Source organism: Ziziphus jujuba, chromosome 11 (genome assembly GCF_031755915.1).
Source record: "Ziziphus jujuba cultivar Dongzao chromosome 11, ASM3175591v1".
Lineage (NCBI taxonomy): Eukaryota > Viridiplantae > Streptophyta > Magnoliopsida > Rosales > Rhamnaceae > Ziziphus > Ziziphus jujuba.
The window spans coordinates 8,086,795-8,103,257 of record NC_083389.1 but is presented as its reverse complement, the minus strand read 5'-3'; the positions used below and the strand labels follow the sequence as shown (position 1 = coordinate 8,103,257).

Here is a 16,463-nt window from a genome sequence, read left to right as displayed (position 1 = left end):
TGACCTTTTTTATTCTTCGAACCGCATTCAATGACTTTTATGTGGCTTGGGCTGAATCAAAAATAAGAGATAATGGGCTCATTTATTTGGGCTTTCTTCTATATTGCCCGTTTGAACTTGGGCCTAAGGTGGGGTCCAAAAGATATAATAACGTAATTTTACTACGTTTGGCGTTGAAAAATTCAGAGAGAAATATCAGTGTTTATTTGGCCATCTGTTTTTAAAATTGTTTTCTGTTTTATAAAATAAAAAATTATTTTTGAAACAAAAGATTTTGTTTGGCCATCAATTTTTAAAAATAGTTCTAGAAAATAAATAAAACAAAATAAAATTTAAAAAATAATAAAATAATGTTTTTACTTATTTTGAAAATAATAAAAATACATATTATTTTAATTTGTTTTCTTTATTGTTTTTTTTTAGTCTGCGTTTCTCTATCTTATAAAAAAAAAGTTATAGAGAGAAAATATTATTTCAATTTTTTTAAATATTTTAGAGAGAAAAAGATAAAATATTATACTTTGATAAATATATCCAATTAAATTTTTTTATTTTCTTATTTTATCTCCTTTTTTTATTTTTTTTAATAGAAAACTTTAAAAAATAGTTATTCCTCTTTTTTTTTTTTTATCCTTTAACAATTACATCAATTTTTTTTTTCTTTCCTTCGTTATATGTCTACTAGTTTTTTATTTTTTTATCTTACTTCTTCTATCGTTTTTTTTTTTTTTTTGGAAATATTTCTTATACCAATTATTTATTTCTCTATTTTGTTCTTTTTGCTTATTTTCCCTTTTTTCCTTATCAAATATTCTCTCTCTCTCTTTCTCTCTTCTATTTTGTTCTTTTTCCCAATTTTCCATTTTTCTTTTATTCTGTTATTTTTTTTCTTATTTTCCATTTCTATTAGACATTTTTTTTAAAAAAATTTTAAATTTTTTACTTTTTCTTTTTCATTGTTTTTTTGTTTTTCCATAAGTTATTCTTTTTTTTTTTGTTTTTTTCCTTATCTCCATTTTTTATTTCCCCTTATTGCCCATTATATTTATTTTTTCCTTTTTATTGCTTACTTTCATTTTTGTCTTTCCAAACATGTGTTAGCCAAACATGATTTCTATTTTTTAGTTTTGAAAATTGTTTTCAAGTATTAATGGTAAAACGCTCCTTGTTTTCATTAACCAGCAGAAAATAATTTTTTATTCTCTATTTTCAAAACAATATTTCGAAAACAAAAAATAGAAAACATGACCAAACAGGCTCTTAGTTTTTTTTTTTTTTTTTCCTTTTCAGTTTCTATTTCTTTTTAGACACGCAAGTATGAACTTAAACTAATATCCCAATACACTACAAAGAACTTAAAATATTATCTCACAGAATAAACGACAAAGAACCAAGGCATTTGTCTAAAAGGCTACAATTTATAGTTAAATAATTTTAGCCATAATAACTACAGGTATTATGGTGTGACCAATTATGGATCCCCCTCTTGCTCCACTTTGTTGTTGACTCTTTCCGAATGTGTGAGTAAATATATCCCTTAGCCCTCCGCAGGAGGAAACAAACATTTATCAAGCTCCATCCTGTGTAGCTTTTTGTATTTCTAACTGGGGATTCTTTTCCTCTCTTCTACCCAAAAAGATAAAATAAATAAATAAATAATCTGAACTCAAATCAATAAGGTCCATTCCATCGGGCTCTTTGGACCTTTAAGTAGATAAATGGACCACAAGTGAAAATCTGTACCATGTCCGAATAGTTAAGTTCATTTATAATTAGCACGTATCATATGTACAAGCAGCTCAATAACCTATTACCTAAGTAAATGATGGAGAATTCGAGAATGAAGCACATGGAGAAAAATTCTTACGAAGTCGATGATCTTCTTTAAAAGTGTTTGGAATCCATCTATGAATTCCTCTACATTTATTTAGCTATAAACAAACATAAAAAAGTAAACATAAACACATTCATATTCAATTGATTGGAATATATATTTCAGACTGTATACATGCTATACTTGCTATGTGCACTTTCTAGGCACTGCATGTAGTGGCTTAAGCTTTCTGGATGTAATCCCCAAGATGTCCTTCATATCCATAGTTTCTGGAGTCACACTCCCATCGAGCTCCCAATCAAAATGGTGAAGCAAAGACCCCAAAACAAGGTGAAGAATTCGATGAGCGAGTGGCACACCAGCACACATTCTTCTACCAGCTCCAAATGGAATCAGTTCAAAATGTTGTCCCTTGTAATCGATCTTTGAGTCTAAGAACCTCTCGGGCTTGAAACACAGCGGGTCGACCCACACATCCGGGTCTCTACCAATTGCACATGCATTCACAAAAACCTGTGTGTTTTTGGGTATAAAGTAGCCCATGAAATTGGTGTCTCGCATTGCTTTCCGAGGAATTAGAAATGGAATTGTAGGATGCAATCGCAGTGTTTCTTTAACTACAGCCTGCAAGTAAGGCAGATTTTCAATGTCGCTCTCCTCAACCTTTCTGTCTGGGCGCACAACTTGGGCTAGTTCGGCCTTGGCCTTGTTCATCGATTCCGGGTTGCATAGAAGTTCGGTCAATGCCCATTCCACAGCGCTGCTGGTTGTTTCAGAACCGGCCAAAAAGATTTCGAGCACGAAAATGTTGAGATCCCGACCCGAAATTCTGTCGGGCTCATCTTTTCCATTCCCTTCGAACTCAAGCAACACTTCGAGGAAATCTTTTCTCTTTTCCTTACGCGATTCCCGCTCGTTTATCCGCTCCTCGATAAACTTGGAGGCAATTTCGAGGGCTTTACCGAGATCTCTCTCCATATTTTTCCTCAGTCCCTGAGGATCCAACCTCCGCAAACAAGGAAAGAAATCGGCAAGGTTCGCATGTCCATTCCACTCCATGAGGCTCGTCATCGCCTTGAAAAATTCGGATCCTTTATTCGATTTGGGATCCAACAAATCCTTGGAAAGCATGAGGTTTCCAAGAAGATTGAACGTCATGAGAAACACAAAGCGAGCCACATGAACCCCTTCACTTTCTCTAAGCTTACTCGCTTCATCTTCGATCCAAAACAACATGTCGTCCACGCACTTCCGGCGAACCGACGCCGAGTCATTGATGCGCTTTGTCACCAGCATTTCCACAGTCATCAGCCGCCTCAAGACTCGCCAAAACGTGCCGTAAGGGGCTAGTGCCAAGGAGCTCTTGTGGTAGTCGTGGACTCGGCTGTTTTCGGTGACTGTGCGTTCAGCAAATGAGAGGTCGTGGTTCTTGAAGAATTCGGCTGCGGATTTCGCCGAGAGGATGACCATGGTGTTTCGGACACCGAGTCTTAACCATATAACTTGACCGTACTTGTGTCTTAGTTGGGCCAGAGTTTTATGTGGTTCTGATCCTAGATCGAACAAGTTGCCGAGTATTGGCCATCCCGGAGGCCCTGGAGGAAGACGGCCATTGCCGGAGGTTTTGCGGCGGCGATGCAGGAGGAGGATAACGAGTGGCGAAAGTAGGATGAAAGAAACAAGAAAATCCCACCATCTCTCCATTTGCATTCCAAGGAACTTCAACTTTGAAAAGTCAGAAGATGGAAGTATGCATGGGCTTAGTGTCGTGGGCCGTACTATATATTTGAAGACACAGTCACCTTGAAATGATTAATAATTTATTTATTTTTTGTCTGCTTTCGGTGAAACCTGTGTGAGCGAGTATTGAATTTTTGGACCGTTGAGAACTAAAGAAAATAAAATAAAATAAAAACAAAAACTAATTTTGCATTAACAAAAAGAGAAACTATAAAATTCCAGGAACTTGTATACGTGTGCAGTACAGCTGTTACCAAGTAGGCAAATCAGTAGATAAATACCAAGAGTTATATACATATATATAAAAATTTTATGGTGAGGATGATCCGTATGAAAATCGTAATATTAATAACGATTTTTTATAGTATTAGCGATGATTTTTTATAAAATCGTCACCAATATTATAAAAAACTGTCACCAATATTGTAGTCCATATGAGTACCGTACACACCATAAACGGACTGTACATATATATATATATATTTTTTGATATAATTAAGAACTATTTCATGTTTATCATTTATAATATACTTTCTCCATCCTGTTATTTGGGACAGTTTTAATTATACCTGGCAATTCGGGTTGGTGGGTCGTGTTCGTGTCAATCCGTTTAATAATCGGGTCAAAAATGCCTAACCCGAACACGATCCATTTATTAATCGTGTCAGGTACCTAAAACACTAACCCGACCTGTTTATAAACAGGTCAACACGACACGACCCGTTTAACACGATTATTTTAACGGGTCGTGTTGACCTATTAACCTGTTAACCTGAAATTGACCTATTAACCCGAAAACTAACCTATTAACCCGTTAACCCGAAAATTAACCTATTAACCTGAAATTTTTTTTATTTTTTTTTATTTTTATGTTTTTGTTTTATTAAAGATGTATTTTTTGTTTTTAAAAAATTAGTAATAGAAAATTATTTTTATAAAATTTTTAATTTATAATATTTTTTAGTTATTAAATATTATATTAGTGATAAAATATTAATTTAAAATTAAATTTAAATGGGTTGTAATAGGTATATAATCGTGTTAAACAGGTCAACCCGAAAATGACACGATTAATAAATGGGTCGTAACGGGTCAATTTCGAGTTAAACAGGTCAACCCGAAAATGACACGATTAATAATCGTGTTAAACGGATTGACCCGATTATGACCCGAACTCATTTATAATAAACCCAAACCCATTTATTTTGTGTCGTTTTCGAGTCGTGTCGCCGTGTCATGATCCAAATTGCCAGGTCTAGTTTTAATCGACAATAACACAATCCCAAGTCCTGGTGCAAAATCAAACGTTCAATCCCCCTCCTCAATTATGAAAAGTAAAAGATTCTCTACTGTCGGCCCAAATCCTGTCCCACTCCATTTCGCAAAGCAGACATTATTAATTTAATTTGTATTTTTTTATTTTATTTATTTTGTTGGCAAACAAGTTGATTTGTACTCTAGTGAGAGGGTACCATGCTAATTTTGGAGGAAGAATCAAGAGAAGAATTTCTCGAACAATATTTAAAAATGTAAATTCAAAGTGAAACGCGTGAAAGTCATAAGGGTTTGTATCTTTGGTAATCGTAATTTACATGCTCCCATACCAAGACAAATTGCTTTGATCCATGACAAATTATTTATTAATATTTTGCAACCTTTTTTTCTTAGTGAAATATAATATGTTGCAACATGAACCTCGTGTTGGAAAGTCCGGAAAACAATAATGTTATTTTCTAATTAGAAAATATGTCGACCATCAAACTTTACCTAAAACGGTGATAAAATTAGTCAATATTATTTTAACAAAATTTTACATCTATATCCTGGACTCTAGTATGGTAAAGACCAAAGATGATAACTTCGTACACATGTACACCTAATCATCGGAAAAAAAATAAATAAGTAAACAAAATATACCCCCACCCCATGGGTCTGATTCTTTTTGGACAAATCCACAGATTCCATAACCACATGACTCCACAAATATTATTTATATATATCTATATGTTTTTTTTTTTAGGTGGAAAAATTAAATAGTATTTCAAAAGAAGCAAAAATAAAACAATACAAACAAAAATAAAACCAAAACCAAAGCAAATATTAAAGAAGTTATTTCTCTTGTTTCAGAAGCCAGCATATACCAAAAAAATAAAAAGATAAAGCCTACATGCCGATGATTGAACACTCTGTGCATCGTTTTCACATACAATTTTCTTCATCGCCTGGTGGAGCCATTAGCATCTCCAGTATGAGGAATCCATGTAAAGCTATCTTTTCACAAATATCCATTTCTTAACAACTTTCTAGCTAGCTACGTATGTTTTATTTATTTTTATTTTCTTTTGCTAATGTTTTATTTATTTCTTTTTTCTTTTTTTCTCTTTTTGCGAATATTTTATTTATTTTTGTCGTTCACTTTCACTGAACAAGCATTATTCAACGAGGCTAGACTGTTGGGCTTTTCGTCAAACATGGCCCAATCAAATTTTCGGAGCCCACAATATAGAATAGGCTCCATTAAAACCCCAACGCAAATGGCCATTTACATTATTGGGTGCGTCCTGACCATAGATGACTAGCAAGAGCCTATATCCGTCTTCCTTCAAACTGAGCCTATTATAGATAAGAGCGAAGATGCTGTGCCTTTTTTTTTCTTTTTTCTTTTTTTCTTTTTTTTTTTTCAATCACAACAATTGTCGTTCTGAAAAATAATATAACATTACTTTACAATAAAAATAATTAAACTCCAATCAGTCATGAGTTGATATAGGATCAAAATTCTTTGTCATTTAACCTCTATTTAGATGAAGTGGATTAAAAATGATTGAATATTTTTATTTGTATTTTTAAAAATATTTTTATTTATGTTTTTAAAAGTATGGAATGCGATGAAAAATTTGAATAGATTGTAAATTAAATAAATTATTATAAAAAAAAACTTCTACCTAAATTTGTGAGGATTTAGTGACACTTGGCAAAAAAATATCAATAGTTATGATTTAAATCTTCATTTATTTTTCTCTCTTTCATTTAACATTGTTATAATCTTAGGACTCTTGCCAACTAATAAATAAAGGGTCAAGATTCATTTATTTTTCAATGTTTTCATCAATTTTATTAGCTCTTACGATTAAAAATTATTGTTTCTATTGCCAGAACGTGACTTTAAAAATCATCGTTTTCACGCCTAAGCTATAATTTCAACACAAAATAATTAACTTTCTAAAATCCTCTATTTATACTTTTATTATGTATACGTGATACATACGCTGATAATGTCTTCTCACAAAAACTTAACTAAACTGTGATGAAAAAGAGAACAGAAGACCTTTGTAGGGAGGAAAAAAAAAAAAAAAAGGAAAAATACTTTTAGAATTTTTGTTGGAATATATTAAAGAAAAATATAAATAAATGAAAATCTACTGTTTTTAAGCTTTTGGGATTAACAAATTTTTATTTTTTCTTAAATCTTTTTCTAAAATATTCTTGAAATTTAGAAAAAGCACTATTGAAGCAGAAGTAAAAGGTAGAAGAAAAGCAAGAGGAAAGGAAAAGACACGTAAGATTTTGTGATACGAACCAAAACCTAATTAAATTATAAGTTTTTAGAAGTAGATGAATCATGCTAATTACCATGTGTCAATAGATTACGAAAAGCTTCTCTTAATATGTTAAAAGACGCAAGCATAAACAAACATTGAATAAAAACAAGCAGACAAGCAATATATGTAAAATTAATTGGGCTTATCCTTTTGTGAGTAGCCAGTGAAAGTTTTCCAAAGACTAAGTTTTTCTTAGAATTAGTTTTTTTTCTTAAAAAAAAAAAATGTTAGTGTTTATCTTCAAGAATTCCCAAATTTCCACAAAACAATCAAATAGAGAAAAGGATTTTATACAACATCTTTCTCTACATAGCATTTTGGTCAAAAGCAAAAAGAAAAACTACTATTTATGTTACTGTATATGCAAGAAACTTTTGTATTATTGAGAATGTTGCAATTCATGCTGTATATTTATGGTGGTTGATGAAAATATTTTGTATAAATGTTCAAATTTAACTTAATTTTCAAGTATTTAAATTTGATTTGATTTTTTTATAAATGTAAATGTTTAAGTTAAACTTAACTTTTTAGAATCTAGAATATTCATAAATAGTTTAGATAGCCAAATAACTTATTATTTCACATATATAACAATTACATTTAAAAAAAAATAGCTATATTTTATTTTTCTTTCTCCACCAAAAATATCCCACAATATCTTTCAATAAATTCTATCAGAGAAACTAAACACGCCGAGTTATTTCTTCCTATGATCCCATCCTGGTAAATCTGTGGGGCGCAAAGCTTCGGTTTAATGCGTATGACACCACGAAGAGGTATCTTTTTTTTATTACCAAAACAAAACACTGAACTATTGGCACGAACACGTAGAATAATGATAAATAGAGGCAGCAATTAGTCTCCAAGGTGGCCCTTTTTGTAGGGTATTGGTATAACCTTCAAAGGAACAGCTTTTCTTAGCGTTATGCCCATCCTTTCAGTCATATCCATCTCCTCCGGCTTAATCCCGTCTGCCAAAACCCAATCAAAAGAGTGTAGAAGCGACCCTAAAGCCACTGGAAGCACCCGAGAAACAAGCGGGACTGCCGGACAAATTCGTCGGCCGGAACCAAATGGAATAAACTCAAAATGGTGTCCTTTATAATCCAAGTTGTTAGGCTCTAAGAACCTCTCTGGCTTGAACTTTAAAGGGTCTTCCCATGTCTTTGGATCTCTCCCAATTGCCCAAACATTCACGAGAACTTGAGTTTCTTTTGGAATATAGTAGCCTTGGAACTTGCAAGAGTCCATGGCCATGTGTGGGACTAAGAAAGGAAGAGGAGGGTGAAGTCTCAGAGTCTCTTTGATGACCGCTTTGAGGTACGGGAGGTTCTCTATGTCTTTCTCATCCAGCTTATTGTCAGGACCTAAGGTTCTCCTCAGTTCATCCTGAGCTTTTCTCAGTGTTATTGGGTTGTGAAGAAGCTCAGCCATTGCCCACTCCAGCGTGCTTGTAGTTGTGTCTGTTCCCGCAGTGAACATCTCCTAAAGCATCAAAAAATGACATTATTTTCATGCATGTATAAAATATAGTTATTTTCTGCTAGGTTACATTGGCAACTTGGTTAGTGTCTAAATATATGTAATCTGTGTGAAAATTATCAATTTAATATAAATTAAGTTGGGCTACTACGCCTAGTAGAATAAAATTCAATATAGAGAGAGAGGCTTACAAAGACGATAACATTGATGGTTCTTGAAGAAAAAGAAGAAGGCTCCTCCACACCGTTGCCACGGAATTCCAAGAGCACGTCCAAGAAGTCCTTTCTCTTATCTTGGTGTTCTAGTGTTGTTACTTCCTCCATGCTTTCCATCCTATCTTTGATGAACTCTCCGGCAATCTCGAAAGCTCGATCAACATGAAACTGGGTGGTCCTCCTAATGCCCTGCGGGTCAAGCCACCGTAGAACCGGCAAGAAATCCGCAACGTTCGGCTTCCCAGCCAACTCCATGACTTTATTTGCATGGTAAAAGAATTTGGCCCCTCTCTCCGATTTGGGATCCAAAAGATCCTTTGAAAACATGAGGTTCCCAATCAGATTAAAAGCCATCAAGAAAAAATACCTCCCAACATCGATGGCAGTGTTAGTAGTATTGCTTGCACTACTACTAGCATGCTCTACGAACTGCACCATTCGATCTATGCACCTACTGCGCACACCTCGCATGGCATCGAGACGACTCGTGACGAAGAACTCGGTGGTGCAGAGTCGCCTTAACATCCTCCAGTGGGGTCCATACTGAGCCGTGATGAGAGAACCCTCGTTGCCATGGTCACCTTTCATGGCTTCGTAGATTTTTCTACCAGCCAGCACCACATCGTGGTTCTTGAACATGTCACGAGCCACTTCGTTGGAGGAGATGACCACGGTGCTCATAGAGCCTAGCCAAAGTGTCATTATCGGACCGTGCTTTTGGGCCAATTTGGCAAACGACTCGTGCGGTGCCCAACCCAGTTGAAAAATGTTGCCGACCACTGGCCACCATCTCGGCCCTGGTGGAAGCTGTCCAACCGCCTCCAATCGACGGCGTCGACGTTCCGTCACAATTACCCTTGCAACCCATAGTAGGATCGCTATTGTTAATCCCGCAACCTCGTAGTATTCCATTTTTTGCATTTTTTCTTTTATGTTTTTTTAATTTTTTTGCTAGCTTTATAAAAATTTTGGTTTTTCTACTCCAAGGCAAGTTGTACTTATAGTTGTGTTTTGCCTTATCGGATGACAAATTCTCACTAGCATATGTAGAAAAATAATTTGACTTTTTTTAATGTTCTTTGACATTTTTGGATATCCAATAATTTTGTCATCTTTGTTTTGGGAATATAGACCATTTTATAAATTAAAACCCGACATCTGGCATTTTCTGCAAGTTTATACTTTAATTTCTTTCCTTTTTTTTTTTTTAATAAAAAAAATCTTGAATATGATACGTGTCCTATATTATGCACAAATAAATATTATTGATTACGAATTGTGTCTGACAGCCAAATTTGTAGGTTAATATATTTCTGTGGGATTTTATTCCAACTCAATCTTTGCCAGGAACAGCACAAGAAGAAGAGGTGAACAGAGATATATCTCCTTGATGTGTAATAACTTAATTTCGAGAATATTAAGCATGCATGTTAGATTACCTTTAAAAAAAATCCAAAAATATGTAATAATTGTTTCAAAAAACTCGTCAAGAGACCGAAGATGATCATCTTAAGCTTGCCCTCCACTTGAAGAAGATGCCCATTTTTGAGTTTTTTTTTTTTTTTTTTTTTTTGGGGGGGGGGGGGGGGGGTCATTTAACACGGATTTGATAATATTTCCCGAGTTTTATTTTGGGGGTATTATGGGGGTCCATATTTTTGGTGTTTATACGTAATTCAACATGTCCATTACACATATGATTAATTATGTAACTTTGATTGTAACTTGGAATTCATACTCTTCATAAGACAACAAAGCTGATGGGCGTTTTGCGCTAAGCATACATGGGGGACCAAAAAGCAACGTTTCATATGAACCTCCTTAATTTGTCATTTTTGTGTATCATGCGTTATATATGATAAGAAAAGTACAAATATATCACCCTCAGCCTAGAACGGACTTGTATTGTGAGCATCATTGATTGGTGGGAATATAGAATTGCATTGAGTCGCTCTCAGTCTCCAACAAGGATTCAAGTCTTTGACAAAGGAAATTCCCCCTTACACGTTTCATTACTCAAATAATGTATCATCCAGTACCCTGATCAAAAAATACATAAATAAATAAACCAAAATACTCTAATACCCGCGAGGTCCCCCACATTGATTGAGCTGCACCAATTGCGTCACATTTTTGTTTCGATTAAATAGGATGGAGCTAATTTTGATTAGCACTTATTATTAAACTTGATAATTGTTTGAACCTTTCGTTATCATAATATTTTTCTGTTTGGAAAAGGTCAAGCTTCAGCTATTACATGCTTAACTCAGCCGTGACAATATATTGCATTATCTTCTATATTATATGATGATTAATGTGCATTATTTGATGAAGATGAATGGTAGTACTGGTTTGACTCGTGAAAATTAAGTTTCTATTACATTCCTAAATTGCTTTGATTTTAGGATCTTAAGGTTGCCAAGTAATTGGCAAATTTTGGTCTCCTAAAGGACATGGTGTGGTGGTACATTTTCTCACGCATTGTTTTGGAAATGCAAAAATCCTTTGTCAATTTCGTAAACGTGATGAATCTCTCTGATATGTTTAATTACTCTGCCTTAGATCAGCAGATATACGAAATGAGTAGGGAACCGCTTGTTTTAGCGTACGAAATTGATTATTTTATAGTGCATTGTATACTTGGTTACTTGTTGGTCAGTTAGATATGAACTAAATGGAAGCCTCTCAATCAAATGATCAGCTTCGAGGTTGAAACAATGAGGAATCTTAAACTAAACAAATTGAATGCTAGGCTGATTTTGAACTAGAATTTCGTACAATTCCTGCTCATGGAATCAAACATCTCTTTCCTTCTTTTAACTACGAGTCTAACAGATGTCTTGAAAGCATAATATTGCCGATAGAGTGTGACAAGTTTAGCACACCCAATTCTCCTATCGCAAACAAAATTTTTTTGTTTTTTCTTTTATTTACTTTTTTATTTCGATGGGTAGTCCAAACGGGGTTAGTGGACAATGGGCATGGAGTTGATGGTGTTTTATTTTACGGTAGATTATGTTATGGTATTTGGTAGGATGCATATAAATATCTAAGGGTTAATTACACTTTGTTATCATCGATTTTTATGATTTTATAATTGAAATCATTGACTATTTAGATTCTTTATTTTTTAATTTATGGTAAATTGGTTCAGTTTTAAATTTAATTAAACAAATTAACGACATTTTTATCAAAAAAATCTGTAACGAAGTCTGTGAAAAAAAGAACTAGGATGCTGATTAAGAAGAAGAAAACAAACATGTATAGCAACTTATTCTACCAATTGGAAATTTAATTAATTTACAACAAATTAAAAAATCAAAGCCTAAATTGTCACTTTTAAAAATTAAAAAATCTATAAAATTTTAAAAGTAGAAGGTATCAAAATACAATTAATTTAATATTTAATTTTTGAAAAGTTAACGTACATCTTTACATTTATATTTTCTTTTTAAATTAGAAATGTATTATACTTCTTACCAATAAAAAAAAAAAGGTGTGATGACAATCCAAACAAGTAGTATTAGACCTTGGTGCAAAAGAATTTTTCTCATTTTGTATAAATGGAACAATTGTGAGATGGAGAATCTCATTTTGGAACTAAATCATATTTACTTTTAGGAGCTTTTAGAATTGTGAAATAATAATATTGACGTACAATTATAGATTAAAGTGTTATTTGATCTTAGAGGTTAAATGTATGTGCTGGTCTTGACTCTTGCCTATAATCACATATAGAAATTCAATTGTATTGTATTTCTAATAGGTTTCATTGGGTGTTTTTTTTTTTTTTTTTTTTTTTTTTGGGGGGGTTTGTGGATAAGTTTGGGTGTTTTATATATGTGTAAAGTGCAAATGGGTAGGCTTGGCTAAATGTATGAAATTTCCCTTCCCTCTAGTATCAAAAACAGAAAAAATGGTTGAGTACATTAATTCGGACCCCAGCTTTTGTTTCCATTATTCATTTTTTTGCTCGGACAAAAAGGGCTCAAAATTTCTGCGCCATAAACAGGCAACAATTCTGATCAGTATCCCTACCAAACAGTGAGTCAGGATAGAACAAGATATTTGCTTTCGAGTTTTAATAGTTTGGGATGTCTTTATTTTGTGTGTTTAATTGCGAAAACATACACCAAAAATAAAAAATAAAAAACATAATAAATTACAAATGAACGCGGGCAACATGTACTATAGTAACTATACCAACACTATTTTTATTTTTTTTAATGTACTGTACTAACACTTGTATTATATTCTTCTCTAATTTTATATGTTGTTGGGAACATGCTTCTGTAGTCTCTTTTCGTGGACAATTCACGTTTCTTAAAGACAAACAAGATTTCGCTAATTGGCCAATGGCTTCTTCTTTCTTCTTTTGAGTAATTGAGTTCCTTCTTTCCTTTACCTCAGTTTGTTTATCGAGAAAAGATAAAAGAAAAAGGAAGAGAAAAGAAAATACTGAACGTTGATCAGTCTAGTTGAGCTTTTCTTGCGGGTAACCATGCATACTTATAAATTTTATATGATACATTCGCTGAATATCACTCTGAGTCGTGTAAAATCCAAAACAGTCAAAATACAAGTCAATCTTCTTCTTTGACTTCATTCCACTCCTGCAGGAGACTTCATAATCTCCAAATCACATCGCATTATTTTGTTTCATTTTCCAACGACTTCATAAGAAATTTCAAAAACAACAAAAAAAATAATAATAATAAGAAGAAGAAAAACAATCTCTGTATACAGTACAACTGTTATGCTTATGACCTTTTTTTTTGGCAGCTGGGTACCAAAACTTTTTGTCCATTTGCCGACTCATACAGAAGAAATAAGAACGCCAATCTCGCCTTCAATCTCTCCTTTTACCCTTTTCTTCATGTTTCATTTTATAAAGCAATAAGCACTTTACTGTTTTGTAACCAAAAAATAAAAGAAATAAATTTAAAGAGAGTGAAAAAGAAAAAAAAAAAAAAAAACTGAAGCATTTCCTTTACTTTTTGGGACAGAATTACTCAATGAAGATGATGAGTGAGGATAGGGATGTGTACCCTCTAGGCCCACCATGTGACGCCAAAGATTAAACCAAACCTTTTTTCCGGTCGATTGAAGATTTTAATCGAATTTTTATGGCAATACTTTTTTTTTTTTTTTGGGTAGATTGGAAGGACAATACTTGTTCCCAGATAAATGTAACGAAATAAGACGAGGAAAAAAAGCTAGAAAATGATTGAAAAATCCTGTGCATTGTGGTCTAGACTATTCGACATTTTCTTTTTTCTTTTTTTAAAACAATTGGATTCGATGGTTTTGTTGGCTGATCAGACCATTAGAAACAGAAGGCCGGTTTGATTCCAAACCAAGGACGGGTAAATTGGCGGTTTTACAGTTTTACTATTTTACTGAGTGGGAAGTACTAGAGAATCTAACACGTGGCATGCACAACAGTGATGCCTACGGAAATGTAGTGTGCTGGCAACCATGCAAGCACAAGGACAGAGCGTCCTTGCCATTAAGTATTTCAAATTACTGATTTTTAATTTGTTCAAACATCTCATGCGGAAAAAATATATATATCTAATAAAACCTTTTAGTGGATAAAAAGTTAAAAATTAATACAGATCAGAAAAAAAAAATTAAAATGGGGGGAAGAAAATAAATTAGAATATTCGTTATTGTTTAAACTAACAATCAAAATACAACTTTAATATTTTTGTAAATAATGTCTCGTCAAGTTTTTTTTTTTAATGAATTCAAATTAACACTTTGACCAAAAAAACAAATTTGAATAAACATCCTATAAAATTTATGGTACTGCTAAACATATACATCTGATTATCTTTTTTCTAATCCATAAAATAATCTTATTATTGTAAAATTTGATAATTAAATACTATTAATGAGTGATTATAGTATATAAATAAAAAATTGAAAATAGAACTCGAATATAGGGGTAAATTTCCACCAGCAAATCGAAACATCAAGGATACAATTAGCGTCCATTGCGGTTGATATCATTATTTGATCGATTTTGGTTATGATCAAATAATCTCCACCCAACATCTCCCATCACTCCTTGACCTCAAAGGGCCACAACGTTTTACTTTTCCCTTTTTTTTTTCTTTTTTTTTTATTTTTAATTTTTTTTTTTTTGGGTCCTCTTTTTTTATTGTTTGGGTGATACTTTTCCTGGCCATGCAGACGACAGGCACGTATCATTATATAAATATAATTTTTGGTAATAGCGTGTATATATATATTTGTAGAGACAGACTGAGGTCAAATTCTAAAATTTGAGTCAAACATTATGTTTGTTTTCTCTCACATACATGTCCTCGAACTTAGTTAATTTTCAGATACCATCTACGCAAATGAGTTTTCAGAGGTGGCATTTGTATGAAGAAGAAAGCAGATGGATGGTCAGCAATCTAGTCATATTTCGCATATATCATTTCTATAGATGGGAGAGCAACTTTGCTTCCTTGAGACTTAAAGTTGTGAGCTTTTGACATGGAAAAGGATAGAGAAGCAGCAGGCAAGAACAGATTACCTTACCCACTTTTTTTGTGAAATTGTCAAAAAAGCTGTCCCAAGAATATTTTTAGATAGTTAATCATGTTAGGAGGTTTTTATGGTCAGATTAATTAAAAATGGCATGTGGGTCAATTCAATCGCGGTGAACTGGTTGGTGATGGTCTATAGAGGCTATAGCTCAACGGGTAGGCTTAGTGGACAAAGCTTTTAATGCAAATCCTATTTATGTCTACGTTATGTGTCGGTCTGTTCACGCTGTCCAGTCATCCACATCAAAAGAATAAAAATCAAAAACTATAAAATATAAAGAAAAGGTTCTCCAAATTTTAAACTCCGGACGCCTGTAGTGTAGTGCTTAGTTTATTTTCAAACTTGAGTTTTATGAAGTTTAGACATTTGGTTTTGCAAAGAAATGACAGATGAAGATGAGTGGGTAGTTGCTTTGGCCATGTCTTAAACAAACTAATTTTAAACATAAATTAGATCAAAATTTTCATATAAAAACTGGAATGTAATTTTAAAGTACACGATAAAATAAAGGGTTAGACATTTCTTGTTCCATATGGAGGTAACTTCAGTAGTTTTAGTTCAGTAAATGCCCATGAAAATCTGCATATACGCAAAAACACAAGAAAAGATTAAAAAAATAAGAGAGAAGAAAAATAATAAAGCAGAGATATATTTGTCAATGAAAGAATGATAAGTCCTTTCACACCTCTTTCATAAAATAGTTAAACTTCTATGTTAGGTTTTTGCAATTGAATTAATTTGATCAGGCAAAAGGTAATACGAAATTGCATGAGTCTGTGGACAAATTGAGAATTTTGAGAATAAAAAACCAACCATGGCATGGTCCCTGAATTGTCATTGATTTTAGGAAGCCCCACAGGGCCACAACAACATGCAGTGTGTAAGGCACCAACCAAAATGTTGAATAGGTTAAGAAAAAGTGAAAAAACAAATTCTCTGCTATCAAGAACACTTTTCTTTTTACTCAATTTCCATTTGGGTAGGAGTGGAGAACAGCAATCATTCATGTAACCACTCCCTGCTGTAATC

The 16,463-nt window shown here is 33.2% G+C and overlaps 2 protein-coding genes across 2 annotated transcripts; both read right to left on the bottom strand.

Annotated features, from left to right (window-relative positions):
- Window positions 1-1,878: 1,878 nt before the first annotated feature.
- LOC112488967 (cytochrome P450 76A2-like) lies at window positions 1,879-3,581 on the bottom strand. Its single transcript, XM_025066861.3, has one exon. It carries the CDS (start codon window positions 3,542-3,544, stop codon window positions 2,021-2,023), a length of 1,524 nt encoding a protein of 507 aa, XP_024922629.3. The 5' UTR covers window positions 3,545-3,581; the 3' UTR covers window positions 1,879-2,020.
- Window positions 3,582-7,814: 4,233 nt separating this feature from the next.
- LOC107432032 (iridoid oxidase) lies at window positions 7,815-9,866 on the bottom strand. Its single transcript, XM_025066845.3, has 2 exons — window positions 8,850-9,866; window positions 7,815-8,661 (listed from the first exon to the last, which is right to left on the bottom strand). Exons 1-2 carry the CDS (start codon window positions 9,792-9,794, stop codon window positions 8,032-8,034), a joined length of 1,575 nt encoding a protein of 524 aa, XP_024922613.3. The 5' UTR covers window positions 9,795-9,866; the 3' UTR covers window positions 7,815-8,031.
- Between the last annotated feature and the right edge of the window lie 6,597 nt (window positions 9,867-16,463).